At 38.8% G+C, this 19123-nt stretch overlaps 1 protein-coding gene across 1 annotated transcript in view; it reads right to left on the bottom strand.

The window, feature by feature from the left end:
• Epg5 (ectopic P-granules autophagy protein 5) overlaps nt 1–19123 on the bottom strand; it is a 540178-nt gene that overhangs the window by 443697 nt on the left and 77358 nt on the right. The window contains exon 8 of the mRNA XM_067143866.2: nt 42–335. Within this exon, the coding sequence (XP_066999967.2) occupies nt 42–335 (294 nt within the window). The remainder of the gene's footprint in view (nt 1–41; nt 336–19123) is intronic.

Raw genomic sequence — 19123 nt, 5'->3', positions numbered from 1 at the left:
TCCTAATGCACCAATAAAGTTAGATTCCCGGTCAAAGTTACCTGCTTCACACTCTCAGTGATAATGGCAGTTCCTCCTCCACTTCCAAGAGTCTCAGGCACATATTTTAAAGCAGCATCCACAACCAGTACGGCAACTTTGCGATGTAAACTCTGATCCAAACACAACCCCTCTTCGGAGCAACCCCAATTCAGGTTGCTGAGGATAAGACGTGCTAGATGGTTCTCTGTTGACATCAGAGGACTTTCCCGTAGCCAGTAAGAAATAGTAGACATATCCTGATGAGTGGGGACCCAGAGTCTCAAAGGAAGTTCTTTGAAGAGATACAAACTCAGCTGAAACAAATTAAATAATGTACATACATAAATTAAAAAATTTCATATACTTCAAATTTTTTGCCTAACACTTTGTTTTCAACATAGATTGCATATATAAAAGTCGGTCCAGTTTTGTGTCTGTCTGTCTGTTTCTTTGTTTGTTTATTACATCATCAGAAAATGGCTAAACATAATTTCTCGTAACTTGGTACGGTATTTACATAAGGGACAGCTGAGTTGTGCACTACACTACATATCATTTGACTAGTATATACTACTGGCTATATTAAGGGATCAAAACAGTAAATGTACGATTTCTCTGCTAATAATTGCTGTATCAAAAATAAAGCTTAATAAAAGTTGTGCAAAATGTAATTTCCAATCTTTTAAGTCTCATGCGTTCTTATCGTATGAGAAATAATGGAGATATTCGTGATTATCTCATTTTTTATAAACTTCCAATTATTTCCAGAAATATTAGTTCTATCTACAAAGCATACAAAGTAAAAAATTTGTATCAAATGTAGTTTGCAATCTTTTGTACCTGATAATTCTTACCCTACAAGCTAAGATAAGAAGGTTATTAATTCCAAAATAATTGGTCCATTATTACAAATTATAAATTTTCCAGCTAACTCATTCTTGGATGCCAGCGTTTTGCCCCATTGTGCCCATTTGGGCTCATCAGTTGGTAACTAGCACACCTACCAAGATGCATGGCTAGAGCATGTAGCCGAGGCCACTGCACAGGCTACTTGGAACCTCAGGCAGTGCCAGTGCACTATGAGAGACTTGGTTATTCACAAATGTAGATTTTTATTTCCATGTCTATCAACAGTGAATAACACTGACAGAAATATTATTCAGTCACCATGGTAAATGTTTAACTGATGATAGTAGTGGTTATTGTTATGATTGCTTTTATAAGGTGCAAAACTCTGTAGTTACCAGCTCCTATTGATCAGGGTCCACATACTTGCTAATAGCTACTCTGGCCAACCCTATGATCTGTATATTGTTTAATAACCCATTAGTAACAGGTATTACAGCTAGTATAAGAAAAGAACTGTCTTAAAGTACAATAGAGTCTCACAAACGCAACCTACTGTGGACTGACAGTACGTCGTGGCACATTATGCCGAGCTGTATGGACTCATAGAAGGGTTGTATAAAATTACTTTCAAGTTGTATTGAAATACTGAAAGCCTTTAACATATAGGGGAAGGTTAGAAGAAAATATAACACCAAATCCATAGCAATTTATTTAAAAACTAATTAAACAACTTATCTGTACATGAAACTTAATGCATCCAATTTGATTTTCATAGTCATAATGCTCTGTTTCGCCTTCTTCTCACTCATCATTTTCACTGGTGAAATTACACAGCACTCAACTTGAAAACTTCTTCGCATAGCGATTCACTTAGAAATGGAAAGTTCAACCCATGGAAAGTTTAACTGAAAGAAATTGTGGAAGTTCTGCATGCCATTCAATCTTTACAATAAGGAACATGCATGATCCGGGGTTTTAATTAAAAATATGCTAATCTGATTCAAAATTTCATGCATAATTCAAAAAATGAGATCAGAATGTACAAATAATAACTCCAAACATGATAAAAATCTAAATTAAAGTACGAAAATTTCACTGATGCAAGTACGCGATCTCATTGGTCTGACGTCATCGTACAGGTTGACTGAATTAGCAGACGAAATAACACATAGTGTGCTGTGATAATCAGGATACACTTCGCGTATTTCTACTTTATGTTAGTGTTTGGTATAGTTAAATTCGAGCTCTATACATTGGGTAATAATCTGAGTGGTATATTTTGGACTTCAAATGAATCCTGCGCAGACAGGTGAGGCAGAAAACATAAATGATGTATAGTTCTGATGTGCAATAGCACATCACATACCACATCAAACAAATTGTTTATAAATGTTTCAAAGGACGCTAACACTAGGGAGAAATGGATTTTGGCGAGCCGGAGAAATGCTGGTGATATATCGGAAAAGTCTACAGTTTATTTCTTCGAAGATCATTTTAACGAAGTTGAATTTGTTTGAATTTTCAATCACTTTTCCATGTCAGCTGTTCTAGAGGTAAAACTTTAAATTTTAATGTATGATGCTTTAATTAAATGCTTCAATTACATCTTGGACTATGAAAGTAATAAACAGTGCATGCTGATTATTAAAGTAATCTCCAAACCTAACCTATGTTTTGGGTGATCCATGTCAAAGTAATAAATCAAAGGGATTATGAACCATACTGACAGCTCTAATTATACCAATTTATCTTGGCACGTGACAGTTATTTATGTCTTCATTGAAGAGCTTACATTTGTAAAGAAATTTAGGCTATAGCTAAATACTCTATAACATAACAAAAAATAGGCATGTACATCATGAAAGAAAACAACGTGAATTTAACAAATGTATATCTCTGCACAAAACCAATGCTTGTCTGTTGGGGTGGTCTGTCTTATAAGTTAACTATGCTCAATTATAATAATTATCATAATATTAATGAAATGATTTATATATTAATTACACACAGGTGAAAATACATTACTGGTACTAAAAATAACAGTGATGTTGGTGTTTAACATATTATCCAAACTTAGCCTCAGTTTTTGGTTATACAAGCCAAGTCAATAAACTGAAGGGTAAAAAATCACAGCACCCAAAGATTCATATATTGAACGACTAAAATGTCACCAAGACACTTTTCTTGCTTGATATACTCAGCTTGTTAAAAGCCAAATGTAACTAATGTTATTGGCCTTATGCCCCACTAGCTACTTTCAAGGTTTTCGGAGACGCCTAGGTGCAGGAATTTAGTCCCACAGGAGTTCTTTTATGTGCCAGTAAATCTACCAACACTAGGTTGACGTATTTGAGCACCTTCAAATACCACCGGACTGAACCAGGATCGAACCTGCCAAGTTGGGGTCAGAAGGCCAGCGCCTCAACCGTCTGAACCACTCAGCCCGACTTGTGAAAACTCGATGGTCATATTTATCTTTATCATGTGTAACGTTTTTCCTCCACCAAGATATTTAATGTGGGTAGGCCAGCTGCCCCAACCATAATATAAATTTTTTTTTTTTCAGGAATGATAGATTATAGACCTACAGTACTATGATCTTTCTTTCTTTCGTTCTTTCTTTCTTTCGTTCTTTCCTTCTTAATCAGTTTACCCTCCAGCGTTGGTTTTTTCCCCCAGATTCTGCGAGGGATTCCACCTCCAACGCTTCAAGGGCAGTGTCCTGGAGCGCGAGACTTTGGGTATAGTGATACAACTGGTGAGGAGAGCTAGTACCTTGCCCGGGCGGCCTCACCTGCTATGCCCAACAGGGGCCTTGTGGGAGGATGGGAAGATCGGAAGTGATAGATAAGGAAGAGGGAGAAAAACAGCCGTGGCCTTGTTAGGTGCCTGGAGGAAAAGTGGGAAAATACGGAAAACCACTTCGAGGACAGCTGAGGTGGGAATCGAAACCCCTCTACTTAGTTGACGTCCCGAGGCTGAGCAGACCCCATTCCAGCCCTCGTTCTATTTGTTTTCAAATTTAATGGCAGAGCTGGGAATCAAAACCGGGCCTCTGGGGATAGCAGCTAATCACATTAACCACTATACCACAAAGGTGGGCTAGTGTTATAATGCTACCTGTATGTTATGTTAGTGCTAAAATCCGATTTGCTACTTTACTAATGTTGAAAGCCCGAAAATGTAATGTTATTTTTTAATATGGGAATCAGTCTAGAAGGAAATGTTCGTTGTTATCCTAATACTCTGAATTACAGTACGTATGTAAAAGATACCACTTACAAACCTGGTTTTCATACTCGAATTTCTGCGGCCACAAAAGTCACTATTTTTCAAGAATGATGACACCTACACATGGTAGATTGTCTGACTGTGCTGTTTTGAACTCTTCTTCTGTCATTCTGAAGTTATTTGAGATCAAGAATAATAAACAATCGGCTTTTAGTAACAGCTGATGCACAATGGCTGGTAGAGCTGCATGCAGTACTGGATCGTGACGTCACAGCCAGCTGCTTACGTCAGAGGATGTTTTACTCTCCTTGCGGAAAGGGATTTTTAAATATTTTTTTAATGGTAGAAAACAAGGCAACCACAATGTAATAAGTTTACGTACTATTTCATTGATGTACTTTTCCAAAAAAATATTTTTGAAAATTATGCATGTTCCCTATTCATTTTTCGGTAGAAAGTCTGTCCCATACAATGACTGACAAAAATAGAAAGGAATGCAATGAGTAATGAGAAATGTATGCGAGTAGTCCCATCTTTAAAAGCACCTACCAGAGGGCAGGTACAAATTTCTCCATAGCAAGTCACTTGTCAGTTGTAATTATTACAATATGTTCCTTCCAAAATCTATTGCCCCTAATCATACTGCTCAACCAGTGTAAATACAGAAATAAAATAACAACCCTAATTTCATGATTTTTCCACAATGGAAAAAAAGGAAACTTATACAGATGTTGAGTTTTATGGAAAGTCAAGTTACGAAGAGTCGAGTTTCTGGGACTACTCTACTGACTTACCAGTACAGAACTCATACAATAGAACAATCATGGAAGAAGAAAGTATATGACCTAAAATTATAATGCCTGTTGCGCACAGTAAAATTTTCTGTCAAATTTATTGTACAATAATTTAATTTTATAAAATTTCTGTTGCTCACGGTCAAATTCAAGTTTTATAAAACCTTTGATAAAACTTTTCATAAAACAGGACATGGTCTATTCCATAAAATTAATTTTACGAAACAAAACAATCAGCGAAGCTGACATCACAATGATGCTGGCACTACGCTGTGAGCAGATTGTGAAGCTCGACTGTAAAGAAACATTTCTTTCTAAAATGGCAGGATCCGGGTGGACTAAGGAACCTGTTATACTGAGAGTCAACTCAAGACCTTAGCGGTCCCTTTGATGTTAGTCAGACTTCTGTGTACTTAGTAAGCTTTGTTCGAGTTCATTCCATTGCTGATAAGTTTGCATAATATGTGCGACATTGAAGATGGGTCCAAGAAAACTGTTGGCAATACTGGCTGCAACAGCGTGTTCAGTATTCATAATGTCTGCCAGCTGTGAGCAAGACGTGTGTGATGCTGTGACGCTTGAGTCCCATGTAAAATACTTTAAAGCTAACAAAAGTGGAGAAAAATTAAGTAGGAAATCTAGAGCAAACTGTTTAAAACTTTTACAGTAGCCTACGAGATTAGAATCCCCTGTGAACTGTGGAAGACGTGAAAAAGACTGTGCAGTTGACCGGCGTTTCTGTGTACAGTGTTTACGCCGCTTGCTTGCTTGGAATTTAAACTCCATGGAAACTCCAAGTCTCCAGCGAAAGGTCGATGTGTCAGCTAATTTCAAACTATGCACTCACCGTAAATAAAACAGGAAGGGCCTTAACACGGTATGGGAATAGGATCCTTGGCGTATTCGATGATAATAATAATAATAATAATAATAACAATAATAATAATAATAATAATAATAATAATTTGCACTTTACTTTATATTTGTAACCACCTGCAGAAATGTAGTCATGAGGGGAACATGAGCTCATTTTTACGCTCCGAATGACGAGGCTACAATATTTACAACATTCCTGGAAACATTGTATTTTGCAATCCCACTCACGGGTGGGTTTTTCAGTGTTTTGAACTGTGAGAAACTGCCACTGACAGTCGTTGCACGAGAGCAGAGTCGTACACTTATGTTGTAAGTCTCCATGTGCCTCACACAAACTGCATTATGAAATAGAAATAAACCTCGCTTCTCTTGCCACGGTAATCGTCAGTAATGTGTAGGTATTACATGGTCAATAAAGGAATAAATAGGTATGGTACGTAATAGAAGTACAGCTATGTGAAAGGAAGTGATTTCGTTTGATGGTTCACTATTTCAGAATGAAGAACTTGTCAGATAGACGCACGGCGTTAATGATAAGCTGGTCGTGGCGGAGATGGAGAACGGAGACGGGAAGGAGGAACAGGGTACGTGCTCACATGCGGAAGGATACTTTTCCTAAGCTCTTGAGTTGAATTTCAGTATAGTGTTTTACTGGACGAATACCAGAAATATCCTTGTTTGTACAAAGTTAAAGTTAAAATGCCACTTTACCACAACAGAAATGCAAGGAGAGGGGCAGAAAACACAATCGCCGAATTCCTAGATGAATGCTGGTCTTCTAAACTTAACTAATTTTCAACGAAGGACAGCAATCCTCTACCTTCTTCTCATCTTTTGATCCAATCCCGAGTCCAGCATTTCCTGGCATTTCTTTTCTTCCTTTTTACCACTGTACAACATATAATTGCAGCTAAGCAGCAAGTTTGCTTTGTTTGCTGGAGCCATACTCTCAAACACACTGTAAGTTGAACAGCTGATTCTTGGTTTAAAAATTTATTGATAGATGGCAGCACATACACATCTTAGTTCAGAAGTGAATTCATAGATGGCCATCCTGATGCTTCCACGGATTTTATAAAATAACTAGCTGATGTACCCGTGCTTCACTACAGAATTCTACATTGTACACAGAATTGTAAGGTTGAGTACACGTTGTGAGCAAGACTGTATTAAATTGCATAGCTCTTAACGTGACCCTAGAAACACGATGGAGAAATCGCCAAACGTCTTTTCTCATATGAAGACTGTGTTAGGGAATATTCATTGCAATGGTAGGCCCACTTGCCTACCATTAGCCACAATCAGGTTGGGGAACTGCATTATATTGGCAGACACTCACTCTCCGCTTTGACCTACTAAGCGACCGCTGCTTAGTTCGGTACCTGCAGTTTACGAGGTGAATCATGGTTAGTGAGACGGATTTTCTCAGTAATTATTCTTGGTTTTCCAGACCGGGGTCGCCCTCTCACCCTCAGATATCTCCTCAATTGCAATCACTTAGGGTCACTTAGATTGAGTGAACCTCGAACCAACCCTCAGGACCAGGCGAAAATTTCTGAACTGGGCGGGTATCGAACCCATGACCTCCGGGTGAGAGGCAGGCACGCTACACTTGGCCCGCGGAGACCGGCATTTAGGTAATGATAGAGGACTATATGCGACTATAAGGTTTAGCAGAGAGTAAGTGAAAAGTAAATTGAAGTGTGATATGGGCGGAGAATCAGACGGTAGGGTATGTTTAGGTCCAAGAACTTCCTTGAAGGAGACAGGAGGTTGAGGAATGTTGTCGGGTTCATTGGGACAAATTTCCACAAAATGTTCTCCAGAGACATTATCATATTCGTTATCACTAGTTTCATCTACCACTATATTCAGAGTAATGCTGTTAGACACAATTAAACGTCTCTTCTTTAGCTGCGGTGATTCCGTGGATGTGTCCGGTATAATTTCGTCGCTACTCTCTGAACTAAATTCCCTATCACTATCCGATACATCATCAGCGTAAACTTTGCACTGTTCTAAATACTGCATTAATTTATTGTCATCAATACCTGCTGAAAAATTATCACGAGAACAACATGCCATTTTCCTGTCACAAATCCACTCACTGCAAGGAGCAATCTCTTACTGACCGGTTAACAGTATTCGTAAACACAGGAAACGACTCTTGTGAAAGGTATAACACCCTCTCAGAACTGTCAAAGCAAGGCCAGGTACACAATAACTTGTAGCCCCTTTACCTAGGTTGTAACAAAAGTATGCACGTCACTATAGGTTGTCTCAAAATTACGTATATCACAGAATTTTAAGCCGGCCGATGTAATCGGCTCTGGCAACTTCCGACTGGATTGTTAACGGCCGACCGGATCGGCTCTGACAATTTAAAGGGCGGATGCTCGCACTACCAACTGGCACCAAGAGAGTTAACCTATGGTATCAAAACCTGCACCCTCACTAAGAAGAACCCATCAAGGTTGCAGGCATCTGAGATGAAGTTCCTGAGGTCCACAATAAAAAATAAAAAAAAGACTGGACAACTGGATTGGGATTGAGACATCATTCATTTATTTATTTATTTATTTATTTATTTATTTATTTATTTATTTATTTATTTATTTATTTACCATAAACCTTTACAGTATCTATGGAAGGCCAGGGGAAAAGGACAAGCCCCCTATACGTTAGATTGGGTCAGCATGTCCAGACTGAGGTGGTTTGGGCATGTAATGAGGATGGTGCCAACAAGGATAGCTTATGTTAACTTGGAGAGACGCGTGTCTGCCAGGCTGAGTGGCTCAGACGGTTGAGGCTCTGGCCTTCTGATCCCAACTAGGCAGGTTTGATCCTGGCTCAGTCCTGTGGTATTTGAAGGTGCTCAAATACGTCAATACATCAGCCTCATGTCGGTAGATTTATTGACACATAAAAGAACTCCTGTGGGACTGAATTCCAACACCTTGTGTCCCCAAAAACTGTAAAAGTAGTTAGTGGGGTTTAAAGCCAACAACAATGAATTATTAAGAGACATGTGACAGGAAAGTGGATGGTGGGAAGACCAAGAACCCACTGGATGGACATCATGAAGATGGACATTGCAGATTAGAGAAAGACACGGGAGGACATAATTAACAACAGAATGTATCTTAATAAGATAAGACAGAACAGAAGGGGCTCACCAACAGTACCTGGGAATCTGGAACTGTAAAATGACGACGACGACGATCAAGAATCAGAAATTCTCACTACCATCAAGGGAAAGGAGCTAGAATATTTTGGTCATATGATGTGGAACAGTACCGGTAAATACCAACTTCTAGAAGTAATGCTCCAAGGGGAAAGTTATGCAAAACGTGGTCTGGGACAAAGTAGAACATCACGGCTTGGCAACGTGAGCCTGTGGTTTGGAGTGATGAAGCTTACTCTATTCAGAAGAACGAACAGCAGATAATGCTACTGACTGCCAATGTTCTGCAAGGAAAGAAGCGAATAACGATAGGCAGATTTTGAAATTGAAACTAAAGGCATCATTATATGAGTGACTTGATTTAGGTACAAGTGAAAAATTAACAATATTGATGGTCTTGAGCCAAGGTCAATGTTGAATATGAATGAAAGTTTTAAAATATTGTACAAAATGATGAAAGAGATTATAGAACAATGCAAATGATTATATACAAAATGAAAAGGAAATGCATTCCAACATTGTGCCATTTTTTGTAATATTGGACCTTGGCATGCGTACTTGATATAGTCTTATTCAAAAGTAGTGAATTAGTTCTATTTTATTTTAATTTTATTTTTTTTAGTTTGTAAGCAGCCCAGAAAGATGTTATATTTATGTCGTAGTTCTACCAGAGCACCTATGTTGAACAATTTATTAGAGACCAATTTAATGAGGCTGTTGAAATGTTATTAGACCATCTTCCTCCATTGAGTAAGTTCTTTTGATGGCTTCAAGCTTTAGAGGTTAACAAATTTGAAAAATTACTTTTAAACATCTATCACAAAAAAGTGATCTATGGGTTCAGTATGTTGACATGGTAGTAATTTTAAATAGTGACCTTATTACTCCTGAAACATTTCTGGGCCACATAAATTTGCATGATGAAATCAAATTCACAATGGAAAAAGATAATAAAATAATTATTTTAGACCTTACTTTGTCATAAAATGAAAATAAGACATTTTACATATTCAGAAAACCTATGCAAATCCATTACCACAATAAATAATTTTTCCAATCATCCAACAACCCATAAATGAGCAGCATTCAATAATTTTGTTAGTAGAATTTGGATATTCTTATGGGCAAAGAAAAAAAAAGTGTAAAAGAAACAGAAATAATAAAACAAAGAGCACAAGTTAATGGAGACAGTCCAGAAATGACTGATAAAATTATACACAGAAAGGATCTAAATAAAAAATTTGTACAATTTCTGATATCTTAAAGAAATTCAAAATTAAAGTAGCTTTCAGAACTGACAACAAAGTCTCACAAAAAATCTACGACCCTAACATCGTTTTTAATTTGGGAGTACATAAACTCAGGTAAACACTGTAAAAATATTTACAGTAGAAGTCCGCTATAGCAAGTATGGCGAGGGAATGCATTCCAACACTGTGCCATTTTTGGTAATATTGGACCTTGGCGTGCTCAACAGAGGAAGATGGTCTAATAACATTTCAACACCCTCATTAAGTTGGTCACTAACAAATTGTTCAACATATGTGCTCTGGTAGAACTACGACATAAATACAGCGCCTTTCTGGGCTAGTTACAAACTAAAAAATTATAACTTACTCGCTATCTTTCAAATAAAACTATATCAAATACACACGCCAAGGTCCAATATTACGAAAAATGGCACAGTGTTGGAATGCATTTCCTTATTAGTTTTTATATAATCATTTGTACAGAAGAAGATGGTCAAATGACATTTCAATAGCCTCATTAAGTTGTTCTCCACTAAATTGTTCAACATAGGTGCTCAAGTAGAACTACGACATAAATATAACGTCCTTCTGGGCTACTTACAAACTAAAAAATTAGAACTTATTCGCTACTTTTGAATAAGACTATATCAAGTACACATGCCAAGGTCCAATATTACGAGAAATGGCACAGTGTTGGAATGCATTTCCTTTTCATTATGTATATAATCATTTGCATTGTTCTATACTCACTTTCACCATTTTGTACAATATTTTTAAACTTTCACTCATATTCAACATTGACCTTGTCTCAAGGCCATCAATATTGATATTGTTAATTTTTCACTTGTACCTAAATCAAGTTACTCATATAATGGTGGCCTTTTAAAGTGAAGTTTTCTAATGTATTCAATTTTGTAGTAGATTTTAGATCAATTTTAACTTTTTTGCTAGTTGCTTTACGTCGCTACGACACAGATAGGTCTTATGGCGACGATGGGACAGGAAAGGCCTAGGAATGGCAAGGAAGCGGCCGTGGCCTTAATTAAGGTACAGCCCCAGCATTTGTCTGGTGCAAAAATGGGAAACTACAGAAAAACCATCTTCAGGGCTGCCGACAGTGGAGTTCAAACCCACTATCTCCTGGATGTGAGCTCAAATCTGCGCACTCCCAACAGCACAGCAAACTCGTCCAGTTCAATTTTAACCAGGCACCTGATATGGTTTGAGGTAATGATACGGCTGATGATGCCGATGATAGGAAAGGGCGAAACATGTCCCAATTCTTATTTTAATGAGGATTTAACACTAACGTTAACATATTGAGTTGTATTGAATAGGTGGAAGAGAAATAAATTTACTTTTATCATAAGATTATTTTCAACACGGATATACAATGATTTTCATTACTTGTACCTGCTGTTCCGTAAAGAAAATTAGAAATGAAAGAGGAGAACATGTTTTCGTAACAAATACATAAAATAACGCGGTCAACAGCAGTTGTTAACTCGTTAGAAATACAGGCTAAGAACACGATCGCTTAATTTTAATACTCTACACTGAAATTAAGTAAGAATGCGATACCATCAAACGGGGTGATTTCGGACGGTTTTGAGGTTATTTTCGTCTTAACCCACGAAGGGAACCTTAAATTGTATTGTTTATCATCCTAATAATGAGGAATATATCCAATTGATGCAATACCCTACAAACAAAAAATATACGCCAACACAGGTTTTCCTGAGAAAACAAAAAGGAGTGTCCGAATTCACCCCGTACTTCGGGGTGATTTCGGACGCACATGCATTTTAAACCGCTGTCCAAAGTTTCAAAGTGTATTAGGTGATTTCGGACATAAATAGTCCTTTATATCAATTCTTCGTTATTTTTGCTTTAGTTTTGTGATATTTAAAGTGTTCTGAGGGTGTCCAAAATAATATGACTAGCTGGTTAAAATCATTGTAATAATAAATGTAATGTGTTGCTGATCGATCTTTTTTTTTTCTGACAAGGTAAATGTAAAGTTTTTCTGTCTAAATTGAAATATTAATAGTTACAAACTGCACAGAGAACCTACTGAGAAATAGTAATTCTTCTTACAAACAATACAAATGTCGGAGCAAAGAAAGAAAGGTTGATACAATGAACATGTAGATGCCACGGCCTATAAATCTAAAATATATTTTCTTTGAAAATCAACATTCCTCTCTACTCAACTTGGACTGGAAGTATTTTCAAAATTTGTTCTTTAGCTATAGTATCCTCCGCAGGGATGTTAGGGAACACAAACACTTTTCTGCTGTTTCTATATGGGCACAAGTATTTGACATCCACATCCCTTGAACGAATATTTCTTCTTTTTTTTTCGCTAGGGGCTTTACGTCACACCGACACAGATAGGTCTTATGGCGACGATGGGATAGGAAAGGCCTAGGAGTTGGAAGGAAGCGGCCGTGGCCTTAATTAAGGTACAGCCCCAGCATTTGCCTGGTGTGAAAATGGGAAACCACGGAAAACCATCTTCAGGGCTGCCGATAGTGGGATTCGAACCTACTATCTCCCGGATGCAAGCTCACAGCCGCGCGCCTCTACGCGCACGGCCAAGTCGCCCGGTGAACGAATATTTCAGGCCAGGCCAAAATACTGCCTGTATGCTCTTTGTTCCTCAACTTGTATTTATAATCTGCGGTTAGAGAGGGAGAAGAAAAAGAAGGAGATATGGCCAGAGTTCTACTCTTCAGAGGCCATGATGAACAGAGCATGGACCGGCACAAACCAGGAGCTGAGACATTTTGTAAATTCCATGGCAGTCCATGGCTACCATCTCAAAATCTGTAGGTCGAAGACATACCATGACCCGGACTCGATGTGCATATGTGAACTCTGTGATAAACATTGTGACCGATATCACGTACTGTCATGTAAAAATCGTGTGAAATCAATCATAGACCTCTGTATTGATTAATTATCCTAATAATGCACAACTTGTGCGCAATAAAGTTTTTATATATATATATAATCTGCAACAAGGAAAGCCTCTTCTTGCAACACCAAAACATCATTACATTCATTGTGAGCTTCATCGAATTCATTTTTCACTGCTGCTGCAAGCGCCATCCCTTGTTTCTGCACTGCTTTCATCTCGGCGAAAGTCACGACCAAAAATCGACTTCCCAGGAAGAACATTTTATTTGCAGAGGCGGCGGGAAGTAGCAGGTTGTGTTGGAGCATGGCTGGAGGGTGACGAGCTTCCTTGAGCATTTCCTTCTTCCTCATTTAGCATTGGTTGTCTTCGCATTTTTTCGGATGTACATTCCGCACTTTATTTTGTAGGGTGAACCAAGGCATACCATAGAAATCAAATGCTTTCCTATAAGATAACTTGCCACTTTTAATATCACGTACGGCTTTTTCTAATAATTTTGGTTCGTAATCACACCTCGAAGCAGCTTCTTTCTGCCTCTGATAATTTCTAGGCATTGTCCGAAATCACCCAGACTGCTTTCAATTTTCAGTAAAATGTGCGTAAAACACTATTTTTCACTAAATCACACCAAAATTCCACAGCAATCATTTATAAACACTTCAGTCAGTTGATCTCACTAAGAACCATAGTTATAATGCATTCTTTCCGGCAGCAACAATCGAAAATATCCACTGAATGATAATGCATGAACGTTCAACATTGCCAGTGCACACGGGAAATTTTTGAAAGTATAAAGTCGATTCGTAATAAAAAGCATAGAACACGGGAAACATAACCTAGAGGTCAACCTAAAATGCATGCAGAAGTGCAAAGCACCGGTGGCTCGTTGCTATGCGACAAAATACGGCAAATCTACCATACTGTCCGAAATCGCCCCGTTTGACGGTACACCTCGTGATATGGCAGAGCACATCACTGATTTCTGAGGTTAGATTATACATAGTTAAAAAAAATTAGGGGAACATGTTTTGTAACATCTGGTATGTGAACGTTAATTTGGTAGATGGGATTCCAATGGTCGTACAGCATACCTTGAGACTTTAGCTACTCAGGGTATGTCAAATCAAAGTTATACTCCATCTGTAGGTGGAGCCATGCATTAAACTGTCAGGTGACCCCTCAAAACAAAGTGAATAGCAGTGCATCTGTGTGTCGTTGTGAGATACATAGACTACTGCGGTCATTTGAGCACGTTGTACGTAATCAGCACATCCCATGAGGCATCTTAATGAGGTTCAAGTTGCAAGGGCCGTCACTTTGATCCAGCAGGAAGGATGGACTTTTCGTTGTGTTGTTATGGATCTCAATGTCTCTCCGTCAGTTATTCACCGCTTGTGGAATCACTACAATGAGACAGGCCAGTTCACAAGGAGGGTAGCATAAGGTCGTGGACGCATGACAACCACACAGAATGACTGATATCTGACCATCTGTGCATCGTGGCGTCGTCCAGCAACTGCCAGAGAACTGCAACAAGACATCAAGAGGGTCACTGGAGTCACGGTGTCTGACCAGACAGTAAGGATAGGTTAAGAGAAGTGTCCCTACGACCCAGATGTCCCGTTCGAGTGCCTCGTTTAACACAGCAACATCGCACAGCTCGCCTTCTGTTTGCCCGTATCCACGTCAACTGGCAACTTCGCCAATGGAGACTTGTGTTGCTCACAGACGAGTCCAGATTTCCCCTGACAGAGCATCAGGGACGTCAACATGTATGGAGACACTGTGGTGAGCAGTACATGCCAAATGTTGTCCAGGAAGGCGACCGATTTGAACAAGGTTCTGTGATGATGTGGGGTAGCATCAGTATTGATGGCCGTACGGATCTTGTCGTCGTTCATGGTAATCTTACTGCTGCGGGGTACACCAAACAGATACTGCTACAGCATGTGTTGGTTGCTGCATACGGTGTTGGTCCTGAATTCGTACTCTTGCACGACAATGCCAGCGCTCAAGCAGCATGCATCACCAGAGCAGTCTTGCGAGAACTGGACATTCAAGAGATGGAATGGCCAGCAGTGAGTCCCAAACTTAATCCCATCGAGCATGTGTGGGATAGGCTTGACAGAAGTGTTCGTACAATAATTGAAATTAATAGGGGTCCTCCTATTCAATACACAGACATTTATTAATGTGAATCAATCACATGTCGTTCACATGAGGTACTAGTTTCGGCACTAAACTTGTGCCATCATCAGCCAACGAGTGAAATCAGGCAAACACAATAACTAAAAACAACTTTAAAACACACTAAAACACCTGCACAGATGCATATTAAATACAATATGGTACATGATGATATTGCACTTCAGTACATAATCTTTTTAAAATGAAGATGACTCAGTTGTTTTGTACATATGGTGGTTTGTCCAGCTTGTATATGTCTTTAGTTCTTTGATCATGTTGAAATTACGCTGCAGAGTTTAAAGTCATATGAAGTTACTACTTTCTTTGATCTGTGGTTTGGTTCTGAAAATAAATGTGCATATGACAAACTTGGTTAGACCCAAAGAATTAATTCTCACTTCAATATGGGGTTTTTGGAACCTGTAGAAGAAATTAAAAGCCAAATTAGGCAAAGGATAGGAAAGAAAGATTAAAAGAAGAACGAAAGACTAAAAAGAAAAATCCAGAAATGACAAGAAACGACTAGAAATGAACTTGCCTTGAGCAGCCTGTTTGATCAGCGGATGGAGCTGGACTGATGGATGGAATCATGAGGTTAAGGGCCAAGACGGGGGGGGGGGGGTTGAGGCGGAGCAACTGTCAAAGAGCTAAGGTGGAGCGGAGGGATGTGGTAGTGGGGAGTAACTGATGAGGATATATATTACGTATGGTTTGAAATATCAAGTTGTTTTTAGGCGGTCTAATATTTTTTAACCATTTAATTAAGAGATCAAAAAGAATATTAGATTTCTCGGAAATTTCATTTAAATTATAGTTAGGGTTGAAATATTGATCGCAATGAATGAAACAATTTTCGACAATAATCATAATTGGCCCTTTGTTTGCTATTTGAAGTATCTCGAAGTCATGTTCTATGTCAGTGAACTTATGATTAGCGTCGTGAATATGTTGGCCTATAGCAGAAAATTTGTTATGTCTTACTGCGTTGACATGCTCTGAATATCTGGTAGTGAAGCTGCGTCCTATTTTTCCAACATAAGAGGCGCAGCAGTCATTACACTTGAATCTATAGATCACAAATGTGTCGTCAACATACCTGGCCCAAATGAGGATGTTTGGAAAAGTGTTGTTATTTATTTTTGTATATTCCATAAAGTCTAAGTAAATGTGTGCTAGAATTCCCGATGCAGTTGATCCCATGGCCAGTCCATTTTGTTGATAGATGGTTTCATCAAACTTAAAGAAATTATTGTTGATGACCAGTTTCAGAAGAGAAATAAAATCTTGTATTTCTAATTTTCTGAGAGAACTCTGTTCAAGTTATTTTCAGTAATGGAGGAGAGTTTGGTTATGGGTATGCTTGGATACATATTTACTATGTCGAAAGAATGAAGGGTATGGTTGGGTTGCACATTAAATGACTTTATTTTTTCAATTAGTTTGGTGGTGTTTTTGATGGAATTTTTTAGAGAGAAACTGATAGTTCTTAGTTAAAAAACACTGAATAAATTGAGAAACTTTATATAGAGGGCTGGGTTTGTAGTTAATAATGGGCCGGATAGGAATGTTAACTTTATGTATTTTAGGGAGGGCTTAAACTGTGGGTAAGCCTGGGTTCATATTTAACAGTTTAGATATTTCTTGATCCGTAAAAAGAAAGGATATACTTTAATGTTTGCTTTAATTGTCGCTGTATTTTCTGTGTAGGATCTTTATTGATTATTGTTATTATTTGCTATAATGAATGAAGAAATCAAGAATGCAACCTCTACCCTGCAAGAACTAAATAACATCGACCCCCACATCAAATTTACGCTTGAGTCCAAAAATTATGAAGTAATTAATTTTCTGGATTTAACTATACTCAGAAACCCTTTTGCTCTTTCATATAGAATCTTCAGAAAACCGAAACAAACTGCCAATACTCTTCGCCAAGATTCCATACACCCCCAAACACACAAATGTGCAGCGTACAATAGCACAGTTCATCATGCATTCAAGATACCTATGACTAAGAAAGACCTCGATAACTAACTCAACACTATAAGGGCAATCGCCAAATTTAACGGTTACAACAGATCATTTATAGAACAGATAATCAATCAATTCAGACACCGGCCTAAGACTACTCTCACAAAAGAAAAACCTAAAACTACCATTTCATCTACTTTTATGATGATGATGATGCTTGTTGTTTAAAGGGGCCTAACATCGAGGTCATCGGCCCCTAATGGTACGAAATGAAAGAAAAAAATTGCAAAGGCATCCACTGACCAAAATAAAAATAAAATATGGCATGAAGAATGAATGGATGGACAGGAACTCAACAAAACACAAAACAAACAAAAACCAGTGGATCGGACTCAATACAGATCGAAAATAACATTATTACCGACCAAGGAACCACTTGTAAAGCACAATGATGCTTGGTCTCTAAAGGGGGTGCAAAATCCACATCTAAGGCCCCACAGAATGGTACATGTCGCGAGTAATGATGATGCTTGTTGTTTTAAGGGGCCTAACATCGAGGTCATCGGCCCCTAATGGTACGAAATGAAATAACAAAAAAATCAAAATCATGCACTGACAAAAATAAAAAACATGGTCATGAAGAAGGAATGGATGGACATGAACCAAAAACAAAACAAAAACAACAAAAACGAGCAAACAAAAAAGGAGTGGATACAATTCAAAAAAGATCATTAGATAATTCATTAATGACCAAGGGCCCATTCATGAAGCACAATCCTGAATCGAGGATGCTTGATGTCTAATGGGGTTCAAAATCCATGTCTAAGGCCCCTCAGAATGGTATATGTCGCGAGTAAAGTAGAACCATGGTATTTCTCAAGCTGCGGTTCTAATCAAAGGTAGCGTAAACTCACGGTGTTCCAAACATTAAGGTAGTACTCACAAGTATTGTACATCGTAAAGGTAACGCAGACCTATGGTGTTTCTCACAAAATGGCGCCACACATAGCCAACGCAAACCATTGAGGTTCCTCACCTAGGTGTACTAATCACAGGCGCCGGCATTCCCGTGGTGTTCCTCACATAGTGGGTACTAATCACTGGCAACGCAGACCCACAGTGTCGCTCGTATAGTGGTACAACTCACAGGCTACGCCCAGACGCGTGGTGTCGCTCACACGGGTACAACTCACAGGCAACGCCCAGCCCTGTGGTGTTGCACACACGGGCACGACTCACGGGTACTGGAAACCCACACTGAACCCCCCCTCGAGTGCTACGAATCACAAAAATATGGAGTACCTTACAGAGTGGTACTACTCGCAAGTAAAAGCGACCGATGGTGTTCCGCGCGTGATGGTACTAATCAAAAGTAGTTTCATGGTTCTAATCCAATCATCCCTTGGTCGCCCCTTTTAGTCGCCTCTCACGACAGGCAGGGGATACCGTGGGTGTATTATTCGTCTGCCTCCCCCACCCACAGGGGGTGTGTGTTTGATCCGCGAGAGGTATTTTATTTCCCTCAAGTCCGCCGGCAAGCCGGTTAGGACCCCCCTATCCGCCACCTGGGACGCGCCACGTGGGAGTATCACCTCTCCCCCTGCTACGCCATTGTAGTAGGTTTGTGGCATCTACTTTTACATTCAATGACGATGTCCATCAAATTACCAATCTCTTTCGAAAACATAACGTAAAAATGTTCTTCAGAACTAATAACAGGATCTGTCAATACCTCCAACAGATTTTCTAAATTCGGAATCTATAGATTCAAGTGTAATGACTGCAGCGCCTCTTACGTAGGACAAACAGAATGCAGCTTCACTACCAGATATTCAGA

Source organism: Anabrus simplex, chromosome 3 (genome assembly GCF_040414725.1).
Source record: "Anabrus simplex isolate iqAnaSimp1 chromosome 3, ASM4041472v1, whole genome shotgun sequence".
NCBI lineage: Eukaryota > Metazoa > Arthropoda > Insecta > Orthoptera > Tettigoniidae > Anabrus > Anabrus simplex.
Note: the sequence above shows the minus strand (reverse complement) of the source record. Positions and strands in the feature narration are given on the sequence as shown.